The sequence below is a fragment of the Poecilia formosa genome, unplaced genomic scaffold (assembly GCF_000485575.1).
Source record: "Poecilia formosa unplaced genomic scaffold, Poecilia_formosa-5.1.2 Scaffold41, whole genome shotgun sequence".
NCBI lineage: Eukaryota > Metazoa > Chordata > Actinopteri > Cyprinodontiformes > Poeciliidae > Poecilia > Poecilia formosa.
The window spans coordinates 53199-70249 of NW_006799980.1; the positions used below are offsets into that span (position 1 = coordinate 53199).

The window sequence follows — 17051 nt, forward strand, 5'->3', positions numbered from 1 at the left end:
GCTGCTGTGATAAAGGCAACTTTGAGAAGATTTCCTGGATTAAGTTGAATGTTATCTGCATCTGCAAAAAAACTGAAAGATCTTGGTTTTTTGCTACAAATTCGAGGTTTTAAAGTCAATGCTTTGAGTTTTTAGCATTATTTTTGAGCTGACACTGACATCCAAAGTGTGTTATTTTTCTTTCACTGACATCTGCTTCATCTCTGTAGCGGTTATTTGATGGTGCTACTACTTGAATTTTTCCAAACGAATACTTGGATTATGCATTGATTAGAACAAAAAGGTAAAAAATTAACAACTTAGAATTTGTTTGTGCTGTCTAGCACTCATTAAATTATTTCCTCTCATTTCCAGAAATAAATGTCACCACTATTCTGGTCATTTTAGCTCATAGTTTAGTCGCTGACTATTTGTGTATTTTGTGTTTTGGTTTTTCTCTCCATCTTTCTAATATGCTGCTTTCAAACTCATGAGTGAACATCTGTTGTTCACTCATAAATGAATTTCCTTTAAAAATCCAATTTGCCACTCTTAATAAAATGTCTGGTAAACCACATTATTAAGAATAGAGCATTAAAAAAAAAGTTTAGGTCCAATTTGGTTGTAGAGAGTAAAAGTTTGTGAATGTTCAGTGGATCAAAAAGGGAAGTGAGCAAAGGCAAAAAAAAAAAAGTAAATTCTGGTGTTTGAAAGCAAGTGTGTGTGTTCTGTTTTTTTTTTTTTTTAAGTGGCTGGAAAGCATTAAAAACAAAACTCTGTGGTCTGACAAGATGAAAACTTAGTCAACTGTGCAAAAACACTGAAACAGTTTTCAAGTTCCTTCATCCAAAGTTTTAATAAAGAAAAGCTCTAGAGCTGACCTCAGATTAAAGTAACCCTTTCTAGAAATTAGTCCATTTGAAAGCATTTGACTAAATGCTAAAGAAGCTATGCTGTGTGTAATTTTTATGTCTGCTGTTGAACTAAGACGAATTTTTACACGCGAACAACGCAGGAAATAATCAAAAACTATGAAAGCCTCCGCAACCTTTGCAGCCCTAAAGTGCAATTCTTTCATGTTAAAATAGCTTTAAAAAAAAATTTGTAGTGGCCTCAACAAAACTGTCCAAATCTAAATGTGGCTTTGTGTAATAATATTTAACAGGTGTGTACAGTGTGCAGTTACGGTACAGATTTGGTTGGAGACGTTGATGCTAAGTGCAGACGACGTGTGAACCGGCCAGCAGTGCAGAAACAGGATGTGGCCAAGTCGCTTCAGAAGCTCTGCACAATGTTTAAGCTTTGCATACACTTGTAGAAGGCTCGAGTTATGCAGATGCAATATTTTTAAGAATTAAATAAGACACCAACTCGATCGCCGATTCATACAGATTCAAGTTGCTCGGCTGGCACGTTTGTGCACAACATCAAGGCTGAATCGACGCTTGTTTCATGAACTCTGTTCTCCATTGTAGAGCTTCGTTGTTTGCCACAAAACCAGACTCAACAGGATGTGCACCGTTCAATTTGAAAACCGTCAGTGAGTTTGCAAGTTTTTTTAATTTATTTATTTTTTTAATATATCTTCCATGTCCTAAAGCATTTAACTGCACCTGTTCTGTCAACTTGTACTGATACAAGTCTGCCTTGAAAGAGAAAAAAAAAATCACAAAGACATGTTCCTCTTTCTATAAATATTTGTGCATTTTCATATCTGTGCCTTCCACCACACCTCGCTGCAAGTTTGCCTTTAATCTGTGCTTGCATTCCCTCCCCCAGCCTCCACCCACCTCAAACAGTTTCAGCTAAACTTTTTTTTTTTCTCATGTCATGCATCACTCCCCGCAGCTCTTCTTCTCTCCCTCTCATCTGCATGCATGCAGTGACATTAGTCAAACACACCCTTACTGACATGTAAGCCAGTACCAGCCTCATCGCCAGTCTTCGGGTCTTTGGCGCCACAAACTTTTGGTCTATCTCTCCTGAGCGACTTTGGTGAGTTTTTTTCATAGCTTTCTGGTTTCTTTTTTTTTCTTTTATATCTTCTGAAGTCTGTTTTTTTTTACATGCTGTTGATCTCAAATGTTTAATTTATCAAATATGTGTCACTGTACAACTTAAAGCATTTCTACTACAGCTACTAGTTCTTCTGCTACGGCTTATTTAGAGCGTCTTTTTTTATTATTGTTTTATTACACAATGTCTCTGTGATCATCTAAAGTTGAATGTTTTGTGCCACAGCAGACTGACTGAGGCTGCTCAATTATCACTTTGACAGGAAACCAGCAGCACTGAGAGAGATCTGCTCAGCTTCCTGTCTTTCAAGTCATTGCAGACGGCGCAAAGTGCAACAGAAATAGACGTCTTGAGTATGTACAACACTATTTGCTTTTTAATTGTTTGAAATGGGAAGCATAGCATTCATCCTGTGCTGATATTGTTCACAAATAAACAGGCTGATAATGCGATGCGGCAAATTAGTTAAGTATAAAATGTGGTTTATTAAAGTGATTACATTCACAAACTGAATTCTAAACGATCCTTTGCTTTTGTAATTTTTTCTATTTTCTATAGGCTGTAGATGTAAACATACAGATGGATTGTCGGATGAGAAGCTCCAGGTTCCGTTGAAACTACCCGGGTTTTTTTTTTTTGACTGTACACTTCAGCTGAAACAAAGGCACTTGAGATTTTTTCACACTCAACTGAAGGTTTATCGCAAAGGTAAAGTATCTTGAAAAATAACTTTTAGAGTCTATTGTCAGACCTGCACACATCACATTGACAATCATCAATTGAAGTTCAATATTTGAATTTCATTCTGTTTTAAAACTATAATTATGTGCTACTTAGGAAATAGTTTGGAAACCACTGAATAAGTTCATCCGTTTCACATGAGAGCTAAATAAAAACCTGCAAATTTGACTTCATATACAGACCTGTGAAAATGTACGCGCCCCTCTCTGGACGTCTTCTGTTTTTGATTCATTGTCACATCTAAACGTCAGTGATTTTCGATTTTATATTGAGTTACAACAGGACCGGCTAAGGTTGAAAAACTAGGGGGCGGGGGGAAAGCAGCTCCTGATTTTATAAAACTCGTGTAAAACATGTCTTTGCTGTTGAGCACATTTTCTTAAAAGGTAAAGACTGGGCAGTGCAAAGTGGAAGCTGGTTTCATCAAACCAAGCTGCATGCAATTAATGATCCTCAGCTAACAAAATCTTTCATAAACAGTTTAATAACATGCATTGTGCCTTGAAGAGGTTGTTTTATATTTTGGAAGGGAAAGTTTGGGAAAATGTTTTGAACCTTTAACATCATACTGGCAGTACATCTTTCTTATTATTTCATTTTTAATACATTAAGTTATCCCAGGGCAGCAAGCCAACTTATACAACTTATATCATTTTCTTAACCTTCAAACCTCTTCATGTTTGCATCGGTAGGTTATTAACAGGGAAGCAAATAATTATTTACACTGAAAATGGAGGTAGGAGGCAGTGCGCCACCAGTGAACTTTCTATATGAAACACATACTGGAATGAACTCAAAGTGTTTCCAGTGAGGTAAAAAAAAAAAAAAGCAGCTTCTCTGCAAATAACCATCCAATACGAACATGTTAACAATGAAACGTTCATAAAACAATGCTTGCATAAACTTCAATATGACTTTTTGAGGCTGAAGTTGCTTTAAGGCGCCTGAAATCTGATTTGGTTTAGCCCAATATTGGACTAGCTTCAGCTTCTGGAGCCAACTAATCTACCTTCATTCAAAATTAGGACAGTACAGGAGCTTTCTACTGCAGCTGGGATCTTAACTGCCTAAAACCTTTTGACAGAACATAGCTTGAAAAATGTCTGTCACAATCAGCAGACAATGTTCCCAATGATTCTGTCTGTTTCTTTGCTTCGTCATGAGACAGATATGTAGAATTTTTTATCATTAGCATTACAGCTGTCGCCATTATGCTCCACTTGATATGTGTGAGAAATTTCACCAGAAATTGCTTTGGGTTTATCTCTGGACACTGAAACAAAAAAGAAGGGAGTAAAGAATGGTAGAAAGATGTGGGAAAGGATGAGGGGGAGAAAAGGGACAAGAGCAGAAGAGAGAATGAAGCACTGAAAAAACACAAGTCAGCCCCCTGGTAGTCTGAATCTAGACCTGCAGAACGAGAAAAACAAAACTAAACTGAGAGATCACAACATAATATGTTTTAAAAACAGGACTGCTACAGTTGCCTTTGCTTTCTTCAGCTCCCACCTTAGATTTTATTTATTTCACTTTAATTCTTAAATTTATTTTTTTTTGTCAAAACTAATCACTGGGACTATTACCAGCTACTTATTTTTTTTATTTGCTTATGTACTACAATGGGTGCCACTGTTGAGGTCTCTCCTGATTTCAGCGGAGGACTGCATTTATATACAGCATATGTAATTTTAATTAATTTATAATTTTGTACATATATCATTTTTGTATAATAGATATTTTGCGTATTTTTACATCTACATGTTATGTACAGAAAAGCAGCACAGGTTACATGTAAAAAACTAACACTTATAGCATAAATTTAACGGTGTTAATGCACTTTGTAGCTTAACTAGAATATGGTTAATGTCCCAGCCACAAACTTTCCTTTAAAAATCATAAGGAAGTTTATGCAGCGTAAGTTTCATGGTTTTACTTATTCTAAATCTCCTTTCTCTCCTTGCCTCAGGAAAATGCCCGACACTGTGGTGATTCTTTCTCTCGTCCTGTTGGTCCTTGTTGTACTGCTGGTTTTCTTCTACAAGAAACTGAACAAGGAGGCAAATAACCAATACACAGTTCAGAACATAATATACAAGGAAGGTGGGGTCAGGGACCGGGTGAGGGCCGCAGCACTGGCTGTGGAAACACGTCTCGGCGTCCAGGTGTGGCCTCGCGGACACGACGAAGAGGAAGAGATGGAGGAAATTCAGGACGAGGAGGGAGCAGTGGATTCTGGAGACAGCCAGCACCAGAGTGACGGGAGCGGCACGGACGGAGAGGATGAACAAGAGGAGGATAGTGTGGACCACAGCGGTAGCACAAAGGAGAACGAAGGAGATGACTCAGATGTGGAGGGCTCAGAAGCAGGGGAGGAAGACAGGCTGATAGACAATAAACCAGAAGAGAATGAGGAGGTGGGGGGTAACAGTGAGGAAAAGCAGGAGTTAAAAGTAGAAGGTAAAGCAGAAGCAAGTGGTGGTACTGGATTGTTGATAGACCTAAAGCAGTTCTCTGGGAGTGCTATCTGGTCGGAGCAGAACGAAGATGAGAGTCAGGGTGGTGATGTGACTGCACTGTGAAAACGCGAGCAGAATTTATAAGGTGTAAAAATGGGCTATTTATAAAGAAAAAGATCACAATTTCAAGTAAGCCAGAGTGGAAGTCATACCATTTGAAAATAAAAATCAAATTTAGAAAACCGTGTCAGAACAGCTTCAGCCTCATAATGTTTTCTTTTTTTTTTTTTTATCTTCATGCCTTTAGTGTTGACACATCAGGGGAAAACACAATGGCTGAATGAAGCTGTTCTAAATATGCATTTAAATGGTTCTTGTAAAGTTTGTGTAAAGTTTCTCATTTTGGACTTTAAACTATTTTTTAGGAAACAAAAAGATATATGTCAAGCTTTTCAATGTAAACGGGTTCATAATATTTTTCAGCTGAGTAGTGATTAACTTTCTTTGACTATATATATTGTAAAAGAGCAACAACTACTCAAAAGGTGAATATTTCATAGTAAAATAAAGGCTTTTTGTTGCTGTATTAACACTTTGAAACAAGGTGCTAATATGCTCAACTGTCTGTGTCATATGCTCATGATGTACATGTTGCTACAAAACAAAATAAACTACAAATTTAAATGTTTTTATTTCATAATTGAATTCTTTTTAAATAAACTTTTCAAAATAATTAAAGCTTTTGGATTTTTCTTGACCAATTTTTAAAATATACACATTTTCATTCTACTGTAGTGTTCTTTTCATTTTAAAAGCTATATTAACTTTAAAAATGTCTTACTTTTTATTTCAGAATATTTCTATTTTTCTCCATTTGTTTTTGTAAATTCTTAATTTTAGAAAGGGTCTTTTTAAACATGTAAATTAATAATGCAATTTTGCAGGCCATTAAAAAAAAAAAAAAACTACCAGCAAATTTTGTGTTTATATTTAGTTATTTTCCCCCGATAGTATTCTTTGTTTCTGTCTTACATAATAAAAAAAGATGTTAATAGCGAATCATTATTCTAATAGCGCTGGATAAAGACGGCACATACGTCATCATCGCCACCTTTATATTACAAAGTTGAAGCCGCGTCTTCCAATGGGGATGTAGCTCAGTGGTAGAGCGCATGCTTCGCATGTATGAGGTCCCGGGTTCAATCCCCGGCATCTCCACAACTAGGATTTTTTTTTCCTTTTCTTTGAGCTATTCGTAATCTCTTGTAATATATAGTAAAATATGTCGCTACCATAGTATGACACGGACAAATTTGTTTTTGCGACATAAAAACTCTTACATATGACTCAGTTTCTGATTGGTCAGAGAGGCTCTTGCTAGATTCTGATTGGATACTGGGCGTTCTCTAAAGAGGGCGATATTTATTTTATAAGGAGCTACCTTATGGAACAGATTAGCTAATAAGAAAATCCTTAGTACAATTAAAACGACAGTATCAATTTAGCAAATGTTCTCAGTTCTCACACAATAATATTTGCAACAGTTCTGCAATTCCTCTTAACGGCGAAGACAATGGTCGTGGAAAATCAGGATGATCCACCGATACATAAACGTGCTTTTTCCACAATCACAGTCAGAATATACCTGTGGCTTATTTACATGGGCTGGTGCAATCAGTTTGCGTCTTCCTCTCTCACCCAAACTTGACTGTTCCAAAGAAATGATTTCAGCAGACGTCACTCATCTGCATAGGGAGTAAGATGCAACCATCCTGCGAGCAGGCTCCTCGGAACCTGAAAACCTCTGTGTCTCCTCCAGGGAAAAACACTGGGCCCGCCGATTGCTGCATACATCAGACTACAAACATGGAAGGTACACTTTGCACGGACTGTCATTCCGCGATGTGCGCTTATATCCGCATCCAGAGGACGCATTTAGGTTGCAAGATGGATGCAAAGCCGCCTTGCACAAGGATGCACGTAGGGGCGGCTGCAGGGCGTCTTTAAATACCCCCACCGCTGCCAACACCTCTCGCGGTTCATTGTCGGCTCTTAATGCCCAGCTGTTATTGTGCTTATTTGTGTTTTGTGTCTGCAGGAGTAGGATGTTACTAGCATCCGCCGTGGTGGTATGGGAATGGCTGAACGAGCACGGACGCTGGCGGCCGTACAGCCCGGCTGTATGTCACCACATCGAGGCGGTCATCCGGAGCGACCCGCGGTGTGGTAGCGTGGTCCTCGGCCAAGTGGACTCTCGCCTCTCGCCCTACATCATCGATTTACATTCCATGCACCAATTCCGACAAGACACAGGTGAGAGTCAGAGCAGAGCGACTTTGGGTGGAACAGTGACATGGACGCGAAAGGCCTTTTCTTATTTCTTCCCTTTGTAACGCTCTTGTTTGGATTCCCTGGGAAAATTGTCTTGCATGGATTTGTCCTCTGATGATTTGACGCCTTGTTTGGTTTGTTTCCATATGATTTGCATAACCTTACGCGTAAACAGCATTTTAATTCCGCACATTGCTTTTTTATTTAGTAGTTTCTTTAAAATACTCAGTATTTACATATGGGGCCCATGTGAGAACGAAATTGACTAAAGAATGGGCCTCAAATGAGATTACATAACACCCTCGTGTTAATTTCAAACATTTAGCGTTTGCCCTCTGAAAAGTTAATGTATTTAATTTTTCATATGCAAGTCGAACTTAATTTATGCATGTTTATGACACGCAGCCAGATATATTTCAAGGGTTTAACTCCATTAATTAGAATGATTAGAAAAACGTTAAACAAAAACAGATTTTTGATAAAGAAATATTCTTCTGTAGCCATTCTTCTTCAAATTCACTGTAATGCAGACCGCTACAAGAGACCTCTCCTGCCAACATGCATCACCGTCTACAATTACTCTTTGAAGAATTTGAGTCTGAGATGTGCTGATTTAAAGGGCCCATGCAAACAAAACCTAAAAGAATATAATGTTGGAGGTAAAAGCAACAGTAACGAGAGAAATAATGTGTCAGATATTGATTTATTATCGACTTCAAAATCTGAAGTTTACAAACAGAATCAAGGAAGAAAAGTCGTGATGAGGTTGTCATGGCTTTGGACACGTCTGATAGGAAAACTGACCCATTTGAGTTAAGTGGAGGAAGGCCTGTGGATGTATTTGGTCTAAAATGAGCAGTGTCATTGTCCACAGTGAAACGTATTCTGTGCCAACATGGACTGAAAGGCCACACGGTGAGAAGGAAGACATTACTTGAAAAGAAACATAGAAAAGCCAGACTGCAGTTTGCAAATCCACACAGACAAAGACAGAGTAAAAGATTCATGTACTGCTGATTGTATCAGATTTCTTCGATGATTATCCTAATTTCGGATCATGAAACTGTTTAGGATCACGTGCGTCACCTTGTGATAGGAACAGAGCAAGAACACAGGCTCACAGACACGTATGACGGAACTGTTTTGTATATTCAAACATTTCTACCTCACCAGCTCATCCATCTGTAACAAATCAAGGCCTTCCAGCAAGTCACAATCCAGAACACTCAGCGTTGTTACCAGGGGCAACACGTTTGCCCAGATTCACAGCAAGTAAATAAAATCGTTGTTGATTTTTGTCAGGGCTACACTCACCTTGTTCAGTGCAAATAGCAGTGCAGTAAATTGTGTCTACCTCCTGTCATACAACACCAGGCTGTTTGTTTAGTAGTCAGGAGAGATAACATCACTGCATGGACTCTTTTCAAGTGAGAATGTGTGGAGTAGCTATGAGCTGTCTGCATGTTACCCTTTTCAAGTGAGAATGTGTGGAGTAGCTATGAGCTGTCTGCATGTTACCCTTAATTTGAGTAAATTGGGAGGCATTCTCATAAAGAAGAGAAAATAATAGCTGCTTTGGACAACTTTTTCAGCATTTTATTTTTTAAAAATCAATACTCAGAGGGATTTGTGGTATTTTATCACATTTCTCTTGTTGAATCTATCAATATACAAATAAGAGGAATTTGAGAAAGTTCAGGTATTTACAACCAAGTGAACACATAATCCCCACAGAAAATTTATTGAATATCTAAGAGGAAGTTGCGTCATTCAGGGCCAATGAAATGCCTTTTATGGATTTTCTCCTAATTGTAAAATGTTTAACCTTCAAATAATATTTTGCTTTTTGTTTGTTTTCCAAATGTCCACATATTGATCAATGTGTGTTAAATATTTGTTCCTTGAACACATCGAACTTTATGAGGTGACGATCAGCTACAAAGACTGTAACTTGTGTGAAAATACAAAGTCAAATAAATCAAAATACCTTCAGAAAACTATTGATCAAGACCGAGACTTTAAAAACATTCAAAGAACGTTTGGCTCCTTAGAAAGAAAGGCTGAAGGTACAAAGCTGTGAAATCTGTTAAATGACAACAGTCACTGTAATATTAAGGTGTAAAATATTACCTTGTTGCAATATTTGGTAGAATAAATATTGCAGGCACCATGGAATTAAGTTATCTTTAAAAATATGTGTAGCCAGATGGACTTTTCACTTTCCATTCTGTCTTCTCTAGATATAGTTCTTAGCTCAGGTAGAGTTTTGTTGACATTCAGAGGATGGAAAAGAAAGAGAATAGTGAGGAAAAAAGGGTGATAACAATCAACTTCACCAATATTCAACCATAATATATATGGTGCAACACAGGTAGGGTTCATCCAACCGTGACAAGAAGTAATAAATTATCTTCCTGACAGATACAGATCTGCTATCTGTGGTGTGATTCTTGCTTCAGGTACCCTTCGACCTGTTCGACGTAGCTTCTACGATCCCACCACAGCACCAGGCCAAGGCTGGTTGTGGGAGTGGGAGAACGACGCTGGCAGTTGGACAGCATACGACACAGAGGTGGGCATCGCCATCCAGGCAGCTCGTGATCGTCAGCAGCCCTGGCTGGACCTGGCGCCGCTGGGGTTTTGCTACCTGATTGACTTTGAAAGCATGACCCAAATCAATGGGCAGACGCAGCGCTGCCGACGGATCCAGAGACGCGCCGATCTGGCATACCCACTGGTGTCTGGACCCTTACCCAGATCCCACCACGCATGGGGACCCGCGTCTATGCCCGGCTATGGAGGACTGCTCGGCGTTGACGTTTCCGGTGTAGGCATGGGGATGAGGATGAGCAGCGGTGGGATTGGGAATGGGAGCGCTTACCCAAGCGGGGCACTCCCCGCTTCGGCAATCACTTCTTTGGGACAACCCTGCGCCTGTCAGCAGTGTATGTTGGTGCTAAGTCTCAAAGCAGGAACAATGTCGACTGCCCACACTCTGGGCCGAAGACCACCGCAGACTAAGCCACCCAGTCCCAAATTAAACAGCTACCCCATCCCAGGAAGCTCTTATTCTCTGACTCTGCCCCGGCCCCCATCGCTGTCGTCAAGATCTCTCTCTCCTCACAGGACTTCTGGTTTTGGGGCGACTGGTGGTTACAATGTAACTGGTATGGGAGTTCCAGGAGGGATGGGGGTTATTGGTGCTGGTGGCATCGGCAGTAACACCTTCGGGTTTGGAAGTAGCTTCACACACTCGCTTTCCCTGCTCGGACCAGCTACTGCTGCCCTCTCCATCTCCTCAACTCGTCCCCCACCTCCTCCTCTCCCACCACCTCCTCCGCCACCTCCTCCGCCCTCTACAGCTCCCATGTCGGCCTCCATCCCTCCGCCTCAAACCTCAGCCTCCTCCACCCTCTCCGTCTCCTTTTCGGCCCCCGCGCAGCAAAATCCAGCCCCGGCTCTCATCTCAACAGCTGCCTCCACCTGCACGCCGTCGCCTTCTGCCCGTGTTCTCGGTCCAGTGTCTTCATCTGGTGCTGCTGCCTGCGCGGCCCCCTTGCCGCCGCGGTCCAGCCTCGCCGGTCTGAGTCGTCCTGCCCTACAGCGCATCGCCATGGCTCAGTCGCGAGCACTTATTGCCTCCGGGTGAGTAGGAAAAACGTGCAATGTAGCGAGGTTGTGCTATGTATGTAACTTATTGTTAGATGGATTGCTTTACGTGTTTTGGTATGTTTTCATGCACAATTTGGTTCTTCATGAACAAAATATTTGAGCCTGACTCCCACAAGGCCAATTTGGTTTCCTTTTGCAGCTGTGTTTCCTAAAAACATTGCAACATACTTTTAACTGAGAATTTTATACAGTTTAAGTATATTAAATGTCATTTCATTTTTGATCAAAATGCAATTTTGTTTATAGAAACACGCTGCTAGGAGTGAGTCTAGACTGCAGAAGTGTTTTTGGTAAATTAGCGAATCGTGTCTAGCATGGGCTAGCTATCAGCATCAAGGTATGTCGAGGTGTTGCCATGTCGCAGTTTTACAAATGGCAACATTTTCCACTTTGCTGTTCCTAGGATTTAATGTTGTTTTAAAAGATGCCAGATAAAGTGCTGTAGTGACCAACATTTTATCAGACACTGTTGCTTAAAGCAGCACAAGCTTCGCCCCTGTTACTGTTACTGCACCCTGCCAGTCAGCTGGCCTTAAACAAGGCTGCTGTACTTTTGTCCTTGCTCAAAACAAAGACAATTTCAGCAGAAAATCAGATATTTACATTCTGGGGTTTATAAGACACATAACCTTTTTGTCACTGTCTTTTATCAACTCACACTAAACATTTTCTGTTTTAAATCAGCAAGAATTACCTAAATTATTTCTATTTGGTAAATGTCAGGGGAGTAAGAAAGAAAGAGAGAGAGAGAGAGAGAAATAATTTTTGTTCACATGCACCAAGATTACTACGCCTTTAAATAATTTGGGAATACCCATGGCTACTGAAGTTTCTGATAGATTAATTTGCAACATTTGAGTGAACTGTAGGAATTACAATGTAATATAAGGCAATGCCTCAAACACTCTGCTTCCTTATTGGACATCATGAAAGCATCCTGTAGTAAATGACTGTTTATATCTTTAACATATGGTTTCTTTCTTTTTCTTTCTTTATACATATATGGTTTCAGCTGCATACAGTATGTTCTCTGTTTAGATGGTACAGTTTTAATCTATGCTCAAGAAAACTGCTTTGGGAGAAGATCCGGGTCGTGAAATGATTTGTTCAGGAAATTGAAAATGCGAGTTATGGATTCTCAAACTATTTACCCTCATCGCTTCTGTATCACTGAATCCCATTTAAGACATAAACAAACTCACTGGGATGTTCTTTTATAAAACTCATGAACTGTGAAGTTTCACAAGTTCCAAAAGTATTCAAGGTTTTTTTTTTTTTAAAGTAAGCGATGCTGATTTAAAAGTAGATGTTTTGTTTCCTGTGAAATGAGTTGCTCATAACAAGAAAAAAACTGTTTCTCAACTTTCCTGATAAAATTATCGTATCGCAGCCGTATGTAAGCAGAAGATGTGCATTTTAAAAGAATGCCTATGAATTATGATCACAGCACAAACAGACTGTATGTAAAAGTATAGTCTGTACCCTAGGAATAAAATTAGGCATTAAATTCGTATTCACAAAGCAGAATTCTGTTGACGGTGTTTTATCAGGTTAGTTGTCTGTGTATTAAAATTGAGGGAGCTCAGAGAAACAGCAGGTCATGTAAGGAATTACAATTAAAGGAATTCCCTGTTAATTAGTCCTTTATACACAGCGTCTTGCATCGGTGCTCACTGGGATTTGTGAGCGTTTAATCTTTGAGACAAAGTTCAGCAGGCTTGTTCATATCCAGGCGAAAACAATGATGGCCATTCATGTTGAAGGAGCCGAGTTCGCACAAGTGGTTTGCTCTCGTTTGCAATGCAAATGTTCAAGTAATGAAACCGCTCAAAAAAAAAATGCTTGAATAGAACTAAAGATAACAAAAAGGTTAAACACTAAATATAAAACCAGCATACAGTAAGGTTTGCAAGTAGATACGCATATTTTGGAAAATTTGCCTAAAAGTTTATTTTTATTTTTTATCAGAATTGTCTGGCCATCTCATGGGTCTCCCAGGATCAACAATTTTTTGTGTACCTAATATTTCTGTACAGCATAAGTTTTCAGCCAAATACAACAAGGAGTGATTTAGGTTTGTCTTGATGTTTTTGTTTGAGTTGTATTTATTTCAATGTACCCTGGGCTTGGCTTGGCTGTGGGTCAAGGATTGTTAACTCCACTTTCCCTGTCATTTTACGCCAGTAAACAAAAAGGTTTTGTACCTATGGACTTGATTTATGTACAAAAACTCAACACTGCTAAAGTTTTGAATCTACTCCCAGTCAGTGTGCAAAGGGCATTCCCACAGTCCAGTATTATTGATTATTGTTTGTCTGCTTCATCCCTTGACAACAGTTCACTGTTACATAACAGTAAAGTGGATTTGTGAAGAAAGCTGCACTGAGCAACAGACATAAATCCATAGAAAAACAGTGTGTTCAATTAAGTTGTTTTCTGAATGGACGTGGTTCTGCAGTTCATGTAGAAAGTAAACAATGACAAACAGTGTTCTGACCGTCTGTTTCCACCTATTTGAAAAAAAAAAGTTGTTTTTCTGGATTTTATGCTGTATTCCATTGTCTAAGTGTCACCCATTCACCAGCCTATCCACCCATCGTCTGTGATGTTTCTAACTATCATATTTAAAGCCTGACCACTGTAGAAATATTGGTCATAAATTCACAGTAAACTTCTGCGTGTCAAACAAAAAAAAAAAAAAGAAAAAGAAAAAAGGAATTTAAAACTTTGAAAATTTGAGTTGGGAACAGATGTCATTTTAAAAAAATAGGATGTATGATTTATTGTCCCAAACTTCCTTTTTCGCAGCGCGACTGTTAAAAAGGAATAACCCGACGTCTTTGTAATAAGGTGATTTTCAGGTGTAAAGTGAATGACACCGCTATTGCCAAGTGCCAAAGCCAGGGGGCGCTGGTTAGTCGTCTCACTTTAGCTACTGTTTTAAATCAGTTTCCCTGTTTAAGGCTCCTGCTGCTTGGGTTGTTCATGTTGACATTTCTGTTACCTCCATGTAATCTGATTTCAAATATAACCAAATGTTGTCTTCCACTAGAACATATTTATAAATAATGTACAGCTGCAAAATTAAACGAAAATGGAGGGCAGCGAATAAATTATTCAATTTCATTCGGCATTATTCAGATCCATGTTTTCTGCTCGTGGGTTTTTGAGAAGAAGTTGCCTCAGCTGCAATCATAAATGAGACACTACCTCATGCAGAGAATCATTCCCATGTGACCAAATCCAACTGTGGCCCGGCACAGTGACCCGACTTTCACGAAGCCTGGCATTACCCAAAACAGCCCTGATGACACACCACTTTCACAGCCACAGAGCGGCTTAATACACACACACAAAAAACATGGGGATTAATATTTTTTTACCTCAGATAATCTGTGAATTTTATGTCGGGCTCACTGTGTGGTGACCTGCGACTGTAATCGTCGCAGGTGAGAGTGTCCGCCTTCGCAGCAGATGGCCGAACCTGCTGCTGCGGTAAAACCTGGTGGCACGTCACAGATAAAGGGCGATCCCGTCACTCCAGTATTCAGCACTCACTGTTTCTATTTCTCTATTTGTAGAACCTGAGGTGGATGGAGAGGCTTAACTCTTTAAATCCATAGTTTGTGTCATTTCTAAGCCTTAGTTGTTTCCAGGATGGCAATACGGATTGTTGGAACATATTTAAGTTTATTCTTTAGTAATAGTCCAACCCTCTCAATATTCTCATTGTTTTAATATGATTAAATCAAGAGATTAACTTAAACACAAAATTCAAAGTAACATTCTCTTGTGGTGGAGCTGGTTTTGAAATGAAAAGGGACTCGTTGACCAAAATGTGCATAAATACACCGCCTTACAGAAATATTCGTACCCCTGGATCTTTTTGCACTTTTTGCTACTTTACAACCATAAATGAGCTTTACTAAGATTTGATTTCTAGAGTAGACTGGAAATATGGTGTCAACAAATCCAAATATACGTAAAAACTCAGAAATGTCCATAAGACAAACTAAAATAAAGTGTATGTGCAGATTTCCTTTTTGGACCGAGGAGCACACCCTTCCTCCTTAGGCGTGAATCTTACGAAGTGAGATTCACGCCTAAGGGTCACAGGCCTCAAATATAGAAATGTAACACCGATGACGAAGCGAAACAAAATTATTTTAGTTATGTCTCTATTTCACAGCTGGTTTTCTGTTGACTTGGAACACAATGAAACATAGCTTTCAAGTTCCATTGTATTTTGCTTTATAGTCAATAGAAAAAATAAATAAATACATAGTAATTGTTTTGCAAATGCAGTGGACTTGTGAAAATTGACGTTTTTCCAGCGTAAACCTTCAATGGGAATTTAGCGTCGTCTGCATTCGAGGTTGTTTTTACGTGGCTTCTTATCTCGTCAATTCTGGGCTGCAAACATACGGAAATTGAACAGTTTGTGAAAGATTGTCGAAATTAAAAACAATACACACATATTTTAGGCGTACCGCAGTGGATGCTCACTGTCGACCTGATGTAAGGAGATTCTGAACCAAAAATACTATCTTCTCCTTCCTCAAGAAATTGATTGCACATCAGTTATCAAAATCATGTGTTATCTTTTAAAGGAGGGCATAATGTGCAGCGCTTGGGAGCAGTGAGGTTGTTTTTTTTATTGTTGTTGTTGTTTTACATGCTAAACTCACTCCACAAATCACATTTTGATTTCACAGCACTATGGAGCGCAGCTCCTCTAATCTATTATGTCTGTGGTTGCCCTTGCTTGCATTGCTTGGAGTTAACTCGAGCAAAATGAAAAATGACCTTGATTCAATTTACAAGATTGGTGAATTCGGATTGGATGCATTGTAAAGGGTAGCGGTTTAAAACGAACTCCGTTTCAAATGTGGTTTGGTGGAGACAGTACTGCAGTGAAATGAAACAGATGGTCTGTAAGTGAATCGTTTAAGTCTGGGGGGGGGGGATGAGGGGTCTCCAGCGTCACAGGTTATCACAGTGACGAAAGCTGCACCTGTTGCACACACTTTTGCTCTCTCGCTACGCCGTGTCTGACGTTCGTCCATCGTTTGTCTCCCATTGGTTGTTCTGCTCCTGCTGCCAGAGTTTATCCCCTTCAGTTTGAGGTATGAGCTTTGCATCTGTAAAAAGCATCTGCTGCCAAATACGGCAGCTTGTGCGTTTGTCATCATCCACTGCTGCAGATGGAGGCTGCCCTAATGCTACAAGATTAGCTCAGGATCAAGGCAAACGTGACTAGGTGACATGCTTTTCCACCTCTTTTTATCCTCCTTTCCTTTCTCCTATTTTCTCGCCTCTTCTCTTAATGTTCCGATCACATCACTCACATCTTCCCGCCTGACACCAAAATGTGCTTTTTGGGTAACGTAAGGAAGGGGCACAAACTGAAGAAGTCAATAGACGCGTTGTTGGTAAACAGCATTCAGTGACAGTGTGTAATCAGATTGACCTATATTGGAACTGGACAGCACAGGGAGTTTTTTTTTTTGTTTTTTTTCTTCCCCCAAATCAATGTTACATCAGTTAATTGGATGAAGCCATATTTTTTTCCTCCAAGTATACTTCCAGTCAAGGAACAAGGATCTCAAACACACTAGTTTAGGAATAATTTTATTCTTTTCGGACTCAGATCCGTTTGGACCTGCTTGGAAACCAGTTCTGTGAAATTTGAAATCATCAGTTTTAAAATTAGCTCTTGTATTTCTGATGTGAGGAATGATAAAACATCCAGGAGTTATGCCAGAAGCATGTTAATGGTTACGTAAAGTGTAGGCTTGAGTGAAACATGTTGTACAGTACATATATATATATATATATATAAAAAAAAAAAAAAAA

General features: G+C 39.4%; 1 protein-coding gene, 1 long non-coding RNA gene and 1 other non-coding gene across 6 annotated transcripts in view; all 3 read left to right on the forward strand.

Moving 5' to 3' along the window:
- The first annotated feature begins 71 nt into the window (after positions 1-71).
- LOC107836145 (uncharacterized) lies at positions 72-5880 on the forward strand. Of its 3 annotated transcripts, XR_001662000.1 has the most exons (5): positions 72-1519; positions 1828-1974; positions 2258-2348; positions 2554-2703; positions 4703-5880. It is a non-coding gene; the product is annotated as an uncharacterized LOC107836145 (long non-coding RNA). The 3 variants fall into 3 exon arrangements; XR_001662001.1 differs by having other exon boundaries at positions 72-1974; positions 2221-2348; XR_001661999.1 differs by having other exon boundaries at positions 72-1974.
- Positions 5881-6338: 458 nt separating this feature from the next.
- On the forward strand, positions 6339-6410 carry trnaa-cgc (transfer RNA alanine (anticodon CGC)). The gene has a single exon. It is a non-coding gene; the product is annotated as a tRNA-Ala (tRNA).
- A 261-nt stretch (positions 6411-6671) lies between these two features.
- Positions 6672-17051, forward strand: part of dtx4a (deltex 4, E3 ubiquitin ligase a) — an 18130-nt gene continuing 7750 nt past the window's right edge. The window contains exons 1-3 of one of the 2 annotated variants that reach the window (XM_007551229.2): positions 6672-7065; positions 7291-7505; positions 9983-11168. In XM_007551229.2, the coding sequence (XP_007551291.1) occupies positions 7298-7505; positions 9983-11168 (1394 nt within the window). In that variant the 5' untranslated portion in view covers positions 6672-7065; positions 7291-7297. Of the gene's footprint in view, positions 7066-7085; positions 7506-9982; positions 11169-17051 lie in introns of those variants that run through there. The other variant, XM_016671096.1, reaches the window with a different exon arrangement.